General features: G+C 35.8%; 1 protein-coding gene across 6 annotated transcripts in view; it reads right to left on the bottom strand.

The window, feature by feature from the left end:
• nrg1 (neuregulin 1) overlaps positions 1-19,249 on the bottom strand; it is a 63,773-nt gene that overhangs the window by 21,603 nt on the left and 22,921 nt on the right. For 5 of the 6 annotated variants that reach the window (XM_016522083.1, XM_016522077.1, XM_016522078.1 and 2 more), the window contains one exon: positions 5,020-5,158. In XM_016522083.1, the coding sequence (XP_016377569.1) occupies positions 5,020-5,158 (139 nt within the window). Of the gene's footprint in view, positions 1-5,017; positions 5,159-19,249 lie in introns of all 6 variants that reach the window. The other variant, XM_016522080.1, reaches the window with a different exon arrangement.

Genomic DNA, 19,249 nt, shown 5'->3' with positions numbered 1-19,249 from the left:
GTCATTTCAAACGAAATAAAGTTCATTTCGGGAGCTCGGAACAGCTTTCCAGAACAAACTTTCTGAAAAAGTGTGCTCCAGCTGGTAAAAACCTTCGAACTACTTGATAGGTATGTGTGCTCTGGGGCTCCATCATCTTTAATGTGGAAATCTTCTCTGGTTCATCTCACCCTCATCAGTTTTGTTCAGCGTTTATTTAGTTATTGAGAGAAAGTGTGCAGTACATACACTGCCATTCAAAAGTTTGGGATCAGTAAGATTTTTAATAAGTCTCTTATGCTCATCAAGGCTGTATTTATTTGATTACAAATATAGAAAAACAGTAATATTGTGAAATATTATTGCAATATCTAATATTGGTTTCCTGTTTCAATATACTTTAAAATATAATTTATTTCTGTGACACTGTCTTCAGTGTCACATGATCCTTCAGAAATCATTATAATATGTGATTTATTATCAGTGTTGAAACTGTTGTTTTTTGGAAGCTGTGATGATTTTTTAAGGATTCTTTGATGAATAAAAAGTTCAAAAGAACAGCATTTATTCAAAATAGAAATATTTTCTAACAATATAAGTCTTTACTATCACTTTTTATCCATTTAACACATCCTTGCTGAATAAAAGTATCAATTTCTTTAAAAAAAAAAAAAAAGAAAGAAAAAATTTACTGACCCCGAACTTCTGAATAGTAGTGTATTTTGTAACACAAAACGTCTATGTTGAATAAACACTATTCTTTTTAACATTTTATTTATCAAAGAATCCTGAAAAAAGTATCACAGGTTCCAGAAAATATTAAGCAGCGCAACTGTTTCCAACACTGATAATAAATCTGCATATTAGAATGATTTCTGAAGATCATGAGACAGGAGTAATGATGCTGAAAATTCAGCGCTGCATCACAGGAATAAATTATATTTTGAAGTATATTAAAATAGAAAACTGTTATTTTAAATTGCAATAATATTTCACAAAATTAAAATTTTTTCTGTATTTTTCTTCAAATAAATACAGCCTTGATAAGCATAAGAAACGTCTTTAAAAAACATTAAAAATCTGCTAGGGGTGTAAGTATATGTATTCGTACTGACATTTTTTGGTATCGGTATCAGTTTCGGTATTTCATTCAATAAATGCCGTTTTGATGCTCGTTGATGTGTGAGATATATGTGACTCAGTTCAAGGCAGCACGGATTGGAGTAGGAACATCATTTTTTTTAGATTTAGAAGTTAATGTAAAAACTGCCTTGTGTGCAGTTTACATATTTGCATAGAAATATTTAATTTGAGTGTTAATTATATCTAAAAATAAATAAAAATGAATTTAACAGTTTGGGCTCTAAGTGTAACCTTTAATATTATAGTACTGTGTAAGTAACAGGGCTCCCTGTATGCAGCCATTATTTGTTCAGTAAACCACTATTTAATAAAAAGGGAAAAAAGAAGCAATTTTATGTTTAGCTTTTCCCCCTGCTGTACAGAAACCGTACCAAAGCATTTTTTGTGTGTACCGTTACACCCCTAATATTTGCCTATTAATTTAAAGGCGACTCCCAGCAGTGTGATGAGTCAGGATGCTCTTTTTATCCTTCAGTGAAGAACAAAAAAGCTGAGTATATCGGTGCCTTTACACAATAAGAAGATAATGAGAGGACACGTTAACAACTAGATTTTTGGTTTTCCCCGAGGACAGTGTGAATAGGGTTGGACATCCAAAAGTCGCTTTGATGCTAGGGTGTTGTGGGTGGTTGCTAGGGTGTTGCTAGGTGATTTTCATGAATTTCTGGGTCAACATGAAAAAAGTCCACCTGTGATCTTCTGGTCTCTAGATATGGCTCGGCTTCCTCCGTCAATGTGCTTGGACATTCCCCTTCGTGGGACTTTTTCTCCTGTTTTATCATCCAGTAAGTAGTGTGTCTGATCACTTAGTAAAGTACCAACACACCTCTCATGTCTGGAGCACACACTGAACATTAATACTTACTTTAGTCTGATCAAATCACTACTAGTGATACTTGACTTGGCACTACATCCACGTGTTTGTTAAGGGTCACGCGGCCCCTGATGGAAAGAGATCTACAGTCCCAGAGGAGCGCTGCTGTCTGACTGCGACTCATGGGGGTCGCTAGGCCATTTTTAGGGGGGCTATAGCGATTAGCTCCATAAACTGTACACGAATTCGTGATCGCCTCAGTCCCCTTTAATTTTCATATGAAAACGGCGGCAGACTTCGATCGGCTCCTCCCCGTCTTTCAGCGCGTTATTTTTCAATCCGCTGAATGCGGCGGTGCAGATCGATAGATTGTTATAATTTCTGCATCTGTGCAGTTCTTTGTCATAATACATCCAGTTTACAAAATATCATGGGGGAGCAATAATCGGTTTCAAATCTACTGTAGCCTAAGTTTTCACTGCGTTCACCCTTCATCACACCACAGCTGTTTCCTCCAGCGAAAATGAAGCACATATGAACGCATAAAACGATCATGTTGCCATTTTAATTTGAAAATGTAACTTTCAATATAATACATATTCCAGTGCATGTGGTAAAGAGGTTTAGACTTGAATTTGGCTTATTCAGTACTCAAATGTTACACCTATCTGTGCAATACAGTGGAATACTGCAATAAGTTTAGTATACGACCTCTAATAATCAAAAAGTTTTATTTTATTTATATAGGCTATATATATATTTATTATTAGGCTATTATTATTATTATACCCTCACTGGGGGCTGAGCCCCCCTAAAATGAAAATCCTAGAATCGCCCCTGCTGCGACTGCATTTAGAGAAGCTCCTCTTGACTGCAGTGCTTACTGATGAGAACAGAGTCCTGACTTCAGCACTCGGGTTTGTGCTTATTCACCGAATTGGACAGTAAGAGCATGAATACCCCAGAGAGTGCTGTCAGAGAGAGCCATGCACGCAAAAAACCTTCGCTAGCAGTATGTGATCTGAAATGAGGAGGCAAAGTCCTCACTGCCTTTTAGTTTAATCCAATGTAAAGTAATGTTCCAGTTATAGCATAACTAATGTTACCACATCTTTCAGGTTAAATAAATAAATGTTGCTACACTTTCAAAAAACCAACAGACAATACAATTTTAATTTGTATTATTATATTACAAATGTTTTATTAATCAAAACTAAGAATATATCTCATCAAGTTTTTTAAGCATTTTTACATTTATTCCAAAATAGTAACTATAAGAACACAGAGCAACTTTCAGATTTCATGTCTATTTTTATTTGTGAATTGATGCTTAGCTGTTATCTTTAATAGTCAGAATCAGTATTTAATGTTTTTTTAATTTTGTAGAAATCGAGTAATCAGAAACATTACCAAACACTAGAATTAGACACTTTGACAATATGCAAATGATAAAACCTGTAACCAAAACCTGTACCTACTACTGTATGTTTGATATTTCATGTTTGCATCATGGTGACAGACTGAAAGCTGCTGTTGTTTTTACAGAACATTTATAGTTAATAATAGGCTACTGGTGTCTACCTTGACTTTTGAGAATTTTTTAAAAAGCATTTTCCTCGTATTATTTCTGAACACATAATAAGACAAGTTTGTGCAAGATGTAGTTGTAGTTCATGCATCTTTTCTGCAAATATATTTAACAAGTGATTTGTTTAACATTTACATCATGTTGACAACTTCATGTGTGCTGCACTTTGAATAGAATTTTCTTTAACTAGAGGGTTAATAAAGAAAAAGTTACTTGAATCATGTTGTAGTTACATTTTCAAGTTGACTAGTTAAAAAATTGTCAAAATTGAGAATCGGTCAAACGTTCTGAAAAAAATCTAGATTTTTATTTATTTTTTGCTTTATCGCCCAGCCTTATTCAGAACAATTTATTCAGAGGTACACTGTAAAAAATGACCGTGAATTTGTATTTTTTACGGTAAAATTCCGGCAACCACAGCTGCCGTTTTTTTACCGTAAATTTAACAGAATTTCTTTTACAGTGTAGGATTTATTGCATGAACAGTGTAAAAGGCCAATCATAGTGGTTTGGAGGCATTGCCTCCTCTCACATGACTTTTCCCCATTTGTTCTCAATTACTCAACCCAGGATCATTCGAAATACGTGCTTCTAAATACATTTCTGCAACACCATTATTACATACCTTACTAAATGTTTCGCCGCAGTTTTAAAATGAAACGTGGGTGGCGCTAAAACGTTCAATACGTGACCCTGGCAGCCTAAACCTTCCCGATAGTGTTAACACACGCAAAAGTGATATAAAACGTATGTGTTCATGCTATTTTTACTTCCTTATGCGGATTTGAGCTGTCTTGTTTGAACCGTAGTTTAACAGGGTTCGTTCATCACTGAAGAGCGTGAGCTACCAAGCAAACCAACTGAGTTAGAAAACTCATGCATATGAAGCTGTATATGTGACGACAACGTTCAAAAGTATCAGTTTTCAAATCTCGCAGCATGTTAAAATTGTTTTGAATTCATAACATAATATTCCTCAAGTAAATTTAGGCGTTATAAATCGAAACTGTGGACCTGCAAATCATATTTTGTGTGGAAAGGAATAAAAGTTGTGGGAGTTTTACTGCCTCTAGAGTTCATTTCAACTGGAAACTGCAGCGATTCGTGTGTATAGGTATGTTTTTTGAGTTTTGCAGAAATGTAGGTAGAGGCACGTGTTTCCAATGAGCCTATGCTGCAATTACCACCCACCAAACCCTTTATGCTTTGCTTTTTCGGTTAAAACCCAATGAGCTCAGAGGAAGCAAGAGAAGACAGCGCCTCCCACTGCAACTTCAACAGCTGGTGTCGCTGGTCCTTTTTTTTTAAAGAGTGATATATCGGCATTGTTTTACAGTATGTTGTACTGTGGATATTTTCTCATTTAATTATTTGAGGAGGCATTACCTCTCTCACGCCACTGTCTGAGAATCAAACCTCAAATAAAATTACTTGAGAAAAACACGTTCACAGTATAATCTCTCAGTGTTAAACGCGTGCGGATGAGCAGCTGTACCTGCAGAGGCGTCTGATGTTGCCGGGTGTGACCTCCAGCGTGAAGCATTCGCCGCCGTTCACGCAGTAGTTCCTCTCGCTCTCACTGCAGCGCGTCACATGACTGGAGGTCTTGGCTGAGGGAGTGGTGCTGGTGGCCGCTGCACAGATCAACACAACACATAAGTGCACTGAGCAGGGAACAGTTTTACTGCAGAAAATCAATGATGAGGTGCAGCAAGTTTGTTAGAGCTTCAATGCACGGCATGATTAGTTTAGAGCTTCTGTGAACAGTAACACTATGTTAGTGCAACTAAGCAAATTAAGAGAAAGCAAGCCCACATATGCTGAAAAGCTTCTTTCTCAGTGAGAGATAGTTGGTTTATGCAATGTTGAGACTAAAGATTGCCCACATGAAAGATGTTTCTGACTTATGAAATGACATGTTATTTGCAATGCAGAAAGACAGTTTTTAAACTGTTAAACTGTTTAAAGTTGTTAGAAGATCTATGCACAGCAAGTTATGTTAGAGTTTCAATGCACAGCATGATTAGCTTCACTAATCTAAGATCAAGGGTCTGAGCTGCAGATCATGACATGCACAGTATGGGTGTCTAATTCAAATGACCTTCACAAAATATCTGCTAAATATAAGACGAGTAGGAGAGAAGGCCATCAATGAACATCAGGCTGTTGAGACCGAAATAAATGCAATATTTCTCAACAGCTACTTCATTACACGCCTACACAGAGTCAAAGACGAGCAACATTCAAATAATTATGTTTCTGCTCAAATATAGCCATTTACAAAGCAGCACTATCATGCAATGCCGTGATTTAGTTTTAAGCATGTGACAGTTTCAAACGAACACCAATTCTAGAAATCTGAACAGCATCAAATAATATCACTCCGTACCTGTAACATTTCGATAATATCTGGATATATGAAAGCGCATCACTGCTGTGTGTCGACAACCACTGGGATGACAAAGTGTTTCCCTGAGCCCTTTAGATCTCCTGCCTTCCTTTGCACTTCCTCCAGCCACAGCGGTCTTGCAAAGTCCCTGCTCATCAACATTTTTAACTGAGCACCTCTACACCAGCTCACGCGTCACATCTGGCATTGCGTCTCTAATGCGTCATCAATGCAGCATTGAATAATCAAAGTCGTCACAACCTGGCCGGCCCTCTTAACTGTATTGAATCTGTACTTATAGCCCACTTCAAATCTTAAAAGTATATTTTTAAAAACTGTACTTTTAGATAATATATGAAATAAAAGGTCGCTTAAGTAGAGTACACTTTCATGACTGTTTCTTAACACACTTAAGTGCACTTTTAAAGTCACCATAAAATCTAAATGGACAATTCTTACTTTTTTTGTGGAACATGGCAGTGTTTATTATAAATTATTTTATCTGTGCACATTTTTTTTATATACACTGCCCTTCAAAAGTTTGGGATAAGTAAAATTAGAAATATTTTTTAAAGAAGTTTCTTCTGCTAATCAAAAATGCATTTAATTTAATAAAGAATACAGAAAAAGAGAAATATTGTGAAATATTATTGCAATTTAAAATACCAGTTTTCTATTTTAATATACTTTAAAATGTGATTTATTCCTGTGATGCAGCGCTGAATTGTCAGCATCATTACTCCAGTCTTCAGTGTCACATGATCTTCAGAAATCATTCTAATATGCTGATTTATTATCAGTGTTGAAACAGTTGTGCTGTTTAATATTTTTTTGCAAACTGATACTTTTTTCAGGATTCTATGATGAATAAAAAGTTAAAAAGAACAATATTTATTTAAAATAGAAATCGTTTGTAACAATATACACTACCATTCAAAAATTTTGGGTCAGAATTTTTTTTTTTTTTTGAGTACAGCAAGGATGTGTTAAATTGATAAAACGTGATAGTAAAGACTTATATGGTTAGAAATTATTTCTATTTTGTATAAATGCTCTTCTTTTAAACTTTTTATTAATCGAAAAATCCTGAAAAAAGCATCACAGTTTCCAAAAAAAAAAAAAAATATTAAACAGCACAACTGTTTCCAGCACTGATAATAAATCAGCATATTAGAATGATTTCTGAAGATCATGTGACACTGAAGACTGGAGTAATGATGCTGAAAATACAGCGCTGCATCACATAAATAAATTATATTTTAAAGTATATTAAAATAGAAAACTGGTATTTTAAATTGCAATAATATTTCACAATATTTCATTTTTTTCTGTATTTTTGATCAAATAAATGCAGCCTTGATGAGCATAAGATACTTCTTTAAAAACAATAAAAATCTTACTGATCCCAAAATTTTGAATGGCAGTGTATATATAAATTCATATTTCCTTGTAATGTTTTTTCAAAATAACTTTCCCTCTCCTTGCAACAACATCTCCTCTCTGATGACGTAAAAAAGTAATATACTTAAAATACATTTATTTCTAAGTATAGTTCAAATCTATATTTCTATATAGTTATTGACATATTGCTCAAGACTTACTGAGATAAACATTATAATTAAACTCTATTTGGAGTACAACTTGCGCACAATGCACATTTCTTAATATTACGCCTAAAATGTGTTTTAATGTCGCTATTTACAAGGATTGCATGATCTTTGAATAATATCTGTCTTTAAATGCAAGATATTTACATTTACATTATATTTACATTTAGTCATTTTGCAGATGCTTTTATCCAAAGTGACTTACAAATGAGGACATTTAAAGTATATTTAAAGTGCACCTGGAGTATACTTGCATTGCAATTTAGTTCCACTTTAGCACAATCAAATATACTTCTTTAGCTGGACTTCTACTTTCGCACTATTAAAGTGCATTAAGCACAAAATTAGTTGTTCCAATTTAGCAGACTTTAAGTATACCAGTTTAGTGTACCAAAAGTGCAATTGAAGAGTATTTTTATTAAATATATAAATATGTAAATGTATTTGTAGTAGACCTAGCATGAAATAAATGTATTTCAAATACATTTTAGTATATTTATTTTTCACTAGGGCAGAGAGGAAAATTTGGCTGTATATTTTATCCACATTTCGAAGACAATACATTTATTTGCATTTAATACAAATTTAAACTATACTAAATGTTCTTTTAATTCTAAATAACATGCAAGTAAGTCCAAAAAAAATTACATTCAGCTTACAGTGTTAGTACTTTTTAAAATTGTATTTCTTTTTCAGAAGGGAAAAAATGAGCACACATGTTCTGGACATCAGTCCTTCTGTCACACACACACACACACACACACACACACATGTTGTGTATTCATCACGTTATGGGGACATTCCATAGGCGTAATGGTTTTTATACTGTACAAACTGTATGTGCTACTGCCCTACACCAACCCTACCCCTAAACCTACCCCTCACAGGAAACTTTGTGCAATTTTACTTTCTCAAAAAAACTCATTCTGTATGATGTATAAGCTTGTTTCCTCATGGGGACCTCAAAAATGTCCCCACAAGGTCAAAATTTACTGGTATTACTATACTTGTGGGGACATTTGGTCCCCATAACGTGATGAATACCAGGTGCACACACACACACACACACACACACACATACACACACACACACCTGCAATCCTTTAGTATCTGTCACCATTAAGGGACTGATGACAACCCAGCCGTGAATTCCACCGATTCCCTGCGTGACTGACTGAGAACCTCCTGAAGTTACTTCATGACTTCACATACTAATGGCTCTATTTTCTGCTTTTAGGACCAAACCGATTCCACCAGGAAATATCCATAGCCTTCTCTAACCAGCTCTGACAAGTTACTCTCATTTACGGGCCGGGACACATGGCCACATCCGGCCGTCCTGACTTCCCCTCGACACTGTCGATACTGGACATCAGCCACTGAAGGTATGATGAAGATGAGCAGATTAGAATAAAACTCAGGCTTCATCCTGATAGATAATTGAGTTAGATTCGTAGGTCACAGACCCCATCAGGTGACCACTGAAGCAGGAGACATTCTGCCTTTGAGCTCCATGTAATTCAATCTTTACCATCCGAACTGCTGATGTTTGAGACAACCAGCGCTGCATGAATAATTGACAGCGTAACAGATTGCTTTTGTCCCGTTAATCTAATTGCCGTTTTTCACTCCCATTAAACCTGCAGCATTAGTGATCAGGCACATTTTATCATCCGTCACATCACAACAACGTTCAGTGTTTTCTGAGGACGGGAAAGTGACGTGCATTTGCATACGACTGACCGTCAGAAAACGCCAAATCAAAAGACTGTAGAATGGCAAGATTTTAAATAGACACTATTCATGCGATATTGGCATTTTGGCAACCTGCGCTCACAGTGACGGGCACCTCAACTGTCAGCAAAACAGCAGGAGTGCATTTGAGCCTTTTCAAGGTGAGAGACATGAGCCAAATCACGTATGAGCACATCTCAATGCAGCCAAAGTCTGGCGGCAAACAGCGAAGATGCTACAAATAAACATGAGTGATGAGCAAAGGAGAGGAGGGACAATTGGGTTGCTGTGTAACCTTCATGCTTGTACTTGAGTCTTTTGACATGTTAATGAACACCGACCTGGTCATAAAGAAGGAAATTCCCAGGAAAATTCCCAAGGTTTAGTCAAGTGGTGGCTGAAATGGAGTTGACATATAACTTGACTTTCCATGGACTTTCCATCGAGATTTTAGTTTAAAACTAATATGAATTTAAAAAGTCAAGTCAAGCTTTTATTTATATAGCACTTCATACAGTACAGATTACTGCAAAGCAGCTTTACAGGGATACAGAAGAAAAACATGATTTAATGATGAAAACACAATTCAATTGTGCTGTAAAGCAGCTCTAAAAAGTCTGAAATAAGTTGAAGTACTAAAATTACTCCAGCAATAATTGAAATTAAAAATAACTAAACAATACAAAAACTAATAAAAGGACAAATGCATAACAATAACATAACAAAACTAAAATGCAAGCTAAAAATAAAAATAAAAGCCAACTCAAAATATTAATATAATATAATAGTACATCAAATATAATAGTATATAAATATATAAAACACTAAAATAATATAGCATAGCTGTGCAGTTATAGAACATTAAATTAATTTAGTTGTAACTTGAGTGAAGCATCAGAGTCAAGGAGTCGCAATTAAATAACTAAAAATAAGCAAGTGATAAAAACAGTCAAAAATTGAAACTGTATTGTAAAAAGGAGAGTGTATATCTTATGAAAAGTTTTTCACCACTTTTAAAAACCTTTTCACTTCCGCTAGTTCAAGGGTCCTGCGGCGTAACAAATCGATATTTGAAAATACAAATATTTCATGTGCCTTTAATTATTATTTGCTGATAACAGCGGCATGTATAATAACAATAAACTGATTAGAAAATTGTCACACAGGACATTTCAAGTTCCAAAAAGTATTTCATGTCAACTACCCCAATGCAAAGTTTGCAGGTTTAGTCCCATGTAGTGGAGTCACTGTCTGTGAGAATACCTGCAAGACGCAGCGAGTCTCAAAATAAATGCTCCCTAAAAATAGCTGTGCAGCACATCCACTGCAATGCAGCAGCGCTCAGGGTCTCTTTCTCTGCGTGAGCACTTTGAGGGCCACTGCTGGATCGATTTGGTTCCATTTCATTTTTATTGCTGGTGGGAAGAAACCAAAGACGCCGGCTCTGCATCATGCTGCAGTGCAACCGTGCCACCTCTTCTGATGCAACTGCTGGACCCACACTTTCCTGTGTCCTTTACTCAAATACACAGGGAGAAAAATCCATCTGAGCATAGGCTTATTGAAGTATATTTTGTTCTTTCAGATGGGTTTTAATCTAATATGTAGAAACACAGTGTCCCCTATGATCTGAGAAGTGAACAGACTGCTGAATCATACTGCAGGTTTATCGGTGACTCAGTGAGTGCTGTGTGTCTAAGGCACAGGCTGTCTTTCCTCTTTAAAAGTTATGTGATACAACATCTGCAATGCACAGTACTGCTGTTCGCTTAAAGTCCGAGAATCAGGTCACTAGATCACGTGCCACACAGCATGTTAGCAGAGGACATAAACTCAATATTTAAGCACAAATGAAACATAGATAGGCTGCCGGGTAACATAGTTCATGCTATCTCTTCTTATTGCAGTTACAATAAAATGGGGACTAGAGCATTCAAGCTTCAAAAAGAAGCTCTATAAAATAAAAGCACCAGTGCCCTAAACTTTCAAGTGTTAAATTGTATTGTTCTGGAAAAGAGTGACCATAACATTATTCAAAATTTTCCCTTTCTGCATCACAGAAGAAAGAAAGTCAGGTTTAGACTACTAAAACAGTTTTAGAATACTAGTAGGTGTAGAATACATAGTACATAATAAATAGTAGGTTTAGAATACTAAAACATAGTACACTGATGAAAATGATTCTGTGGTGAAGTAAACACTACAGAAAAACAAATGTAATTTCTATATAAAAAAGCTAGTTCAGGCAATAATTTAAAAAAGTAAATTCTTTATTGGTACTCAATTTAAGCTTGTAGAAGTTAAAGGGGTCATATGATGCGATTTCAATTGTTCCTTTCTCTTTGGAGTGTTACAAGCTCTTGGTGCATAAAGAAGATCTGTAAAGTTGCAAAGACTAAAGTCTCAAATCCAAAGAGATATTCTTTATAAAAGTTAAGAGTCAGCCACACCTACCTAAAACGGCTCGTTCTAACACGCCCCCACATACCTACGTCACGATGTGGGAAGATTTGCATAACGCCGCCCAAATGTTCACGTAAAGAAAGAAGGCGTAACTTTTATTCTTGCTGTTGCCGCCGCTGCCGCCATGTCGTGGAGTCACTGTGTTTCGTTGTGAAAGTGAAACTACTTTGTTCAGACCGATGAGCTTTGTAAAAATCGACGCGTTTCAGAAAGGCGGGGCATAGAGGAGAAACAATAATGTACAGTATGTGGAAAATAATGTGTTTTTTGAACCTTAAACCGTATAAACACATTTCATTACACCAAATACACAAAATAATGTTCTTTTTAGCAACATCATATGACCCCTTTAAAGCGTAAATATAATACTAAAACCTACTTGACTTTTCTGATACTGGTGTTTATTAACAATCAATCCCTACTTCTAAGTAACATACACTTTAAAAGCATGGTTTAATTAATTAGGTGCTATATTAAGTAAAATCAAAGTATTGCCGAGTAAGCTTTGACTAAATAAAAATTACTCAAACGTTTACTGGCCAAGCTAATTTTCTTTGTTAAATTTCCGTAATTATACGTAGTAAAGTAGATTTTACTTAATTCTATATGTGAAATTATATATAATTATGTACTATTTACTTAATTTCTTAATGAATGTTAAGTTCAATAGTAAGTAGATTGTACAGAGCAGTAGCAGTAAAATTGATCTGAAATGTGTTACGATTTTTTAAAAGTAAATCCTACAAGTTATTTTTTTCCAGTGTACTCCCAATCATGACACACTATTGCTTAAACACCAGAGAAAGCCTAAGAAGCTGGCGTTGTTCTTCAACTGTTGGTTCTGGTGTGTACAGCAGGTCATATCAAACATCCCTCCAATCTCTCAGTGTTTACCTGATTCATCTCACGCATGCCCCGTGACAGACGAGATTTCTGTTGATCTGTAACCACAAGTCTCACTCAACATAACCAGCAGGAAACAGATGTGTGCTTCATAGCGCTCTTGTGTAATGTGTGTAAAGAGCACACCTTCGGGCTGCAAAATGCCAAGACAGTCTTGTGCGGCATGATTGGGAGCTGTTCTAATGGACCTGTATGGAAGAATTACTAATAAGCACAGTTTTACACTGGAAAACCCTACACTGGGAAAAAAAGCCATAAGATCAAAGTAAAAACTTGTTACAAGTAATCGGTTTAATTTATCTTAAAGGGGTCATATGATGCGATTTCAAGTTTTCCTTTCTCTTTGGAGTGTTACAAGCTGATTGTGCATAGATAAGATCCCTGAAGTTGCAAAGACTAAAGTCTCAAAACCAAAGAGATATTCTTTATCAAAGTTAAGACTCTGCCACGCCCCCCTAAAACGGCTCATTCTAACACGCCCCCACATATCTACCACACTATATGGAAATATTTGCATAATGCCACCCAAATGTTCACGCAAAGAAAGAACGCGTGGTTTCAGTAACCGCAGTTAGTGTTGAAGCAACCATGTCAGGGAGACGCTGTGTGTTTAAGTGCGAAAGCAAAAGCACTTTATTTGGATCACTTACAACAGAACAGCAATGCATTTTATGGACGACCGTTCCGTGAACCTAGGAGAGGAGGTAATTCTGACTTTGCTATGACAATCTGGCACTTCTGAATCAGCTACTGTAAGTATGTTTTGTTATTAGTTTAAGTATTTGCTATTGACTGTTCAAATGCGGAGTTTTACGCATCGTGTGTGTGTGTGTGTGAGAGAGAGAGAGACAGCGTCACATCACAGTAGAGTCAGCTGTCTTAACCGCGGCTTGTCTACTGCATCATCACTGTGTCTGTCACGCGACTCTGTTCCCCTTTCGGGCTCTGTCTTTACATTTATTTTGAAAGATGAAACTCGCGATTATGGTAAGGGGCGTTACATTTCCGACGAGTGCTTGCGGTAAGGAGGGGGCTTTGTAGAAAACGAAGCGTTTGAGAGAGGCGGGGCATAGAGGACCTACAATAATGTACAGTATTTGAAAAATAATGTGTTTTTTGAACATTAAAGCATGTCAACATATTCTGTTACACCAAATACACAAAATAATGATCTTTAAAAAAGCATCATATGACCCCTTTAACTGAAAAAAAAAAAAGAAAAAAGAAGTTTGACCAAATCAGATTTTATAGTCGACTGAAACTAAAAATTCACTTTCAACCAAATATATTTTTTTACACAATTATACTACAAATTATCACTGAATCTGTTTGGATTAACTTAACTTTAAATCACATATCCACATAAATACAAATCTAAATTGTACATACAGTATTAAGCACACTGGAAAAAGTGACCCGGTTAAGTAGCCTAAAAATGATTTAGCACATATAGCACATTAAATAGCACATGCATAGCATGCTAAATGCTGTGTTAAATGCTCTTTGAGCAAAACAAGTCTCCCGCTTTTCTCATCTTACTCAAAAACACATAAAATAACACTTAATTACATAATTTTTTACTCTCCTCATTAAGTTCCAAAGCAAAGCATACTGGGAACAATTCTCAAACCCAACTTTGATGAACCACATGGTTTTTACAGAACGCAGAATTGTCATTTGATTTGAAGCAAACTGTAAATTACAACAACAAAGCTTAGTTTTACGTCCAATTAACTAAATATTTTACTTTATCGCAATGACAAGACAAAAAAGTAAATTTATTAAGTTGGATCAAGTATAAAATGTTCTTTATTATAATAAGGCATGTGCACTTTTTTCCAGTGTAGCTCTTTTTACGTTTTAAACAAAAAACTGAATGAAGAATTCAGACAGTTGCTAAACACACTTATTATGTTTAATGTTTATGTTTAATAAACACACTTATTATGATTATGTTTACAGATGTTAGAGAAAACACAACTGTTACTTTCACTGGCACATCATTTTAGTCTCTAATTTCTCAACATACTGTTATTAGTAGTAATAATATCCGCATTCTTTAAAAGGCAGTGTCACTTTACTAGTTAATATTTAACAGAACTCCTTATCTATGTAATGACTAAGGTGCCTACTTGGAAAGGGCTGCCTGATGTGCTCCAGTCCATAATAATCCTCAGGATAAATCTATAGAACGCTTTATGAAAATCATTACTAATCACATGAACTACAACACGGTAGTGCTGTTGGCGTGGGTACATGCGGGGTACAACCATTTAGACAATGTAGAAATACTGAACTTCATATAAATGAACAGTAAAAATATCAAATGTCTAACTGAATTAACTAAATTCAAATATACTTAAAAAAATTACTTCATGACTATAAATTTATGGCAACACTTTAGTTTAGGGACCAATTCTCAGTATTAATTAGTTGCTTATTAGCATGACTATTATTAACATATTGGCTGTTACATGAGGTATTATGATAAGCTGTCAAACATTCTGAAATCATTTTATCCCTCCCCACAAATTTGTATTATCTTAGTCCAGAATAAGATGTAGTTTCATGCATGTTTTGCTAGGCTGCTTGCAATGCTGAACATAAGTCTGTAACACTAATTAAAATCTGTTTTGGGCTCGTGAAAGTGTAGATCAACTTGCCTTCTGTTGAGGATGGCAATAGCTAAACCTTTTGACTTGCCATTTATAATCATTAGACCCATAATTATAGCATAATATTAATCTAATTTATGAAAAATGACAAATAGGCCAGAATAGACCAGAGGGATGCATATCAAAAGCAGAAGCAGAGCAGAAGCAAAGAGTCTCATTTCTGTATTTGCAGTCTCCTAGACTATTCAACCTCAAGTCTCATGTCCCTCTTTCAGTACAAGTCTGAGGGATTTTTTCCCACCTCTTTTATGAAAATAATCACAAGTCTGATCAAATACAATGCAGCGATCCTCAACTTGAGCACTCATAATGTCAGGTCTGAACAGCACAAGATAAAGTACTCTGAGATAAAAGCAACATATAGAGAGCGTGAGAGGTCATATCTAAAGCAGCTGGGGAAATGTCTGTTTTTTAGTCATATGATCAGTTAATTACTCTCCTGCCAAGGCCTTAGCATGCACACCACTGGGATTATGAGACAGATGGTGTGAGGAAAACCCTTTTGTTTCCAACATCTTCAAGATAATTAGTCACACCTGGGCTGTGCAGAAGGACAGACTGATGATCATACTGTGGTCATAAGTCTTACTGTACCCTGTAGTAACCACCGGTTTCTGTTAATGGCTTCACTATTATAATAGTGACACACAGTGAAAAGATGAGTAATCTGTAAAAAGTAAATCTTAAATCACATGTGCATGAACTTGCTGGTCTAATGGAGGATTTTTGCAAAGCCGCAGGCATTCTGACCTACAGGAGACCACATCCAGATCGTACCTCATCTAACTGACCTAGACAGAGAGAAACTGGCAGGTGAAGTCAATGTGGAGTGCAAAATATGTATTCTTCAAACCAGCTACACTTCTGTTAACAGATTTCCATTTCATAGACTGTAAAGTCGTCAGCACAAGATGAACTGACAGAGCCGGGAAAGAAAGATTTAAAGGGGTCATATGATGCTATTTTAAAGATCATTATTTTGTGTATTTGGTGTAACAGAATATGTTGACATGCTTTAATGTTCAAAAAACACATTCTTTTTTAAATACTGTGCATTATTGTAGGTCCTCTATGCCCTCTATCTCTCAAACGTGTCGTTTTCAACAAAGTCCCCTCCTTTGACAAGCGCAGTCTGCTCTGATTGGCCAACTGACCCAGTGCTGAACCTTTGGGCGGCGTTATGCAAATCTTCGCACATCGTGACGTAGACATGTGGGGGCGTGTTAGAACAAGCCGTTTTAGGTAGGCGTGGTTGACTCTTAACTTTTATAAAGAATATCTCTTTGGATTTGAGATTTTAGTCTTTGCAACTTTTCAGATCTTCTTTATGCACCAAGAGCTTGTAACACTCCAAAGAGAAAGGACAAATTTAAATCGCATCATATGACCCCTTTAACTAACTACACTTACTCTATTTTGCACAAACTAATTTCTGGAAAATGCTTGATGCTCATTTCTGATCAATGCTACAGATCTGAACCTGATTTTACGCTGCTTTTAAGACTCCTGAACATGCATAAAAAGCAGGTCATTCTGTGAACATTAAATAGGTAAGCAATGGTCGCACAGTATAGGCGCAACTGATTTGCTGCAAAGCTGGTAAGAAAGCATTGCTGCTTATTGCTTGCACATTTGTCTGTTAGACTGGTGATGCAACTAGTTTGCATTGCAGCCAATCAAAAAAGGTCAAACAGAACAAAATATAATGACTACTGGCAAAATTAGCATGTTTTTATGGTTGCAATTGCCAAATTGATTATCTGAGTTATGTGAAAGTTGACAATACTCAAGAAGGTCCTGAAGAGCATCTACCCATGATTCCTTAAGCCTTATGGCTACCTAAAGTAGTTCGCTGTTTTGGGCACCAACTGGCACACAACAAATTCTAGGAAGAAAACTTATCCCATCATGCAATGAAACAAGTTCAGCCACATTTAGTGAACTGTCATAAGTTAATCGATCATAACAAAACAAAACAACAGAAGGAAAGAATGGACTATATTGTGGTAACCAGCTATGGTAACACTACATCACTGCTGATGTCTGAAATACAATGTGATTTATCTGAGGAGGGAAATATATGCAAACAGGCTTTTGTTTCTTCATTATATAAAAATACTCTCTTGAAAACGGGAGTCTTTTGTTCTGTAAGTCCCAATAGTAAAGCATGTGCTCTTCTAGCTTACTTTCTGATACTAATGCAATTACACACATCTACTCAGGAAAGGCAATTAAATTCAGTAAGTCAACCATGACAACAAGCAAAAACAACACCCAGAAGTGCTGATTCACAAAGAAAAGAAAATACAGACACATAATGTGTTTTTTTTTTTTTTTCAGTAAACTGGAGCTTGTGTCATATTTTTAAACTCAGTCAATGAACATTACGTGTGTAGACATACTGAGTGACATTGAGCAGGTCATTGTGCTCTGTGTGTGTGTGTTGTTCTCTATGGGGTTTCAGATCTTCACTGTGAGCTGGTGAAGCAGAAAGGACAAACAAACGCAGCATCATGTCCTGCAACATCACAATCACAGCAGCAATCTCACCCTGACAAAACACACACCTGCCCAAATTTAGCTAGCAGCATAAATAATTACTACAAACACAGTATATGCACTTATTTTTGTAATGCACTTATTCTTGTTTTTCTTCTGGAATTGAAAAGGCTCATTTTTACAGTACCATGCTTAAAAGAGTGAATATACATATATATATATTTTATCCAGCAAGCAGCTGTTCAGTGGATATTTAAGGCAGATCATGAGCAGTTCAGTCTCAGCACTCCAGCACTAATCTCCAATTTCAGATAGAAGTATGCAGTGTGCTTTTTGCCAGCACTTTCTGCTCATTGGGGCTTTTGTCCCAGCAACTAAAAAAAGGTCTGGTTGCTCCAAACACTGCACCAAATCAAGCATTTTAAAAAGAATAGTTATTACAGAAACAATGCACATTAAAAGAATCGTGCAAACTCAATGTAATGTTTTTGGACACTTAAATTGCATGTTAAATGAAATTAAAAAGGTATTATATTTAAAATTTATATTAAATGCAATTAGCTGAACAGAGTGCTTTTTTTGACCCACTTAAGTAGAACTCACATATTCATATCTTTTCAAAATTAATTTTGATTTCTTTGAAATATGGTTAAAGTGTACTGCCAAATACAGACAAGTATTTATAGTAAACTGAAATATTAATGTGATTTCTACTGAAATAATTGAAACTTGTATGTCATTTATTTAAATCTATTTTAATGAAGTTTTGGTGATTTTTAGTGGCTGTAGGAAGTTCACACATGTTCAACAAACAGTGAAAAGTGACATTTAGTCTATTGTTTTATATACTTTTTGTCAAATATTTTCTTTGTAAAGTCTGGGTAGTGTATCTTGAGGTATCTAACTGTGTAGGTAGTGTATCTAACTGTGACTGTCCAAATATTTTTGTGGTCATTGTATAATAAGCGTTAGAAACGAGGTGTCTTTAAAGCATATGAAGGACACACATCAAAGTTCATCATGCAGTAATCAGGAGAGAAGCGTGATGGTATGTTTTTGTCTATTCTCAGAAGTCGGCTCATTAGCATTTGAATTCTCATTATGCAGCTTATTCTCAGAAGAGGAAAAACACACAGAAAGACGTATGTTATGTGGACGGCTGGGAAATCAGACGCTGCTGGGAGGGGAATGTGATTTCCACACAATCTCCAGAGCGGACAGACGCACAAATACAGAAAACACTCTCACACGCATGTCACTCTTTGGTACATACACAGCCAGGAAACTCAGTGTGTGTGTGTGTGTGTGTGTGTGTGTGTGTGTGTGAGAGTGTGTACGTGTATATATGGTTTATGAGGACACAAATGTGTATAATGACATGGGTACTACAACGTAAACATGGTTTATGAGGACACTTCCTGTGTCCCCGTAAAACAAAACGCTTAAAAAACATAC

The sequence above is a fragment of the Sinocyclocheilus rhinocerous genome, unplaced genomic scaffold, assembly GCF_001515625.1.
Source record: "Sinocyclocheilus rhinocerous isolate Xijiao unplaced genomic scaffold, SAMN03320098_v1.1 scaffold178, whole genome shotgun sequence".
Taxonomy (NCBI): domain Eukaryota; kingdom Metazoa; phylum Chordata; class Actinopteri; order Cypriniformes; family Cyprinidae; genus Sinocyclocheilus; species Sinocyclocheilus rhinocerous.
This window is presented reverse-complemented; position numbering and strand designations above follow the sequence as displayed.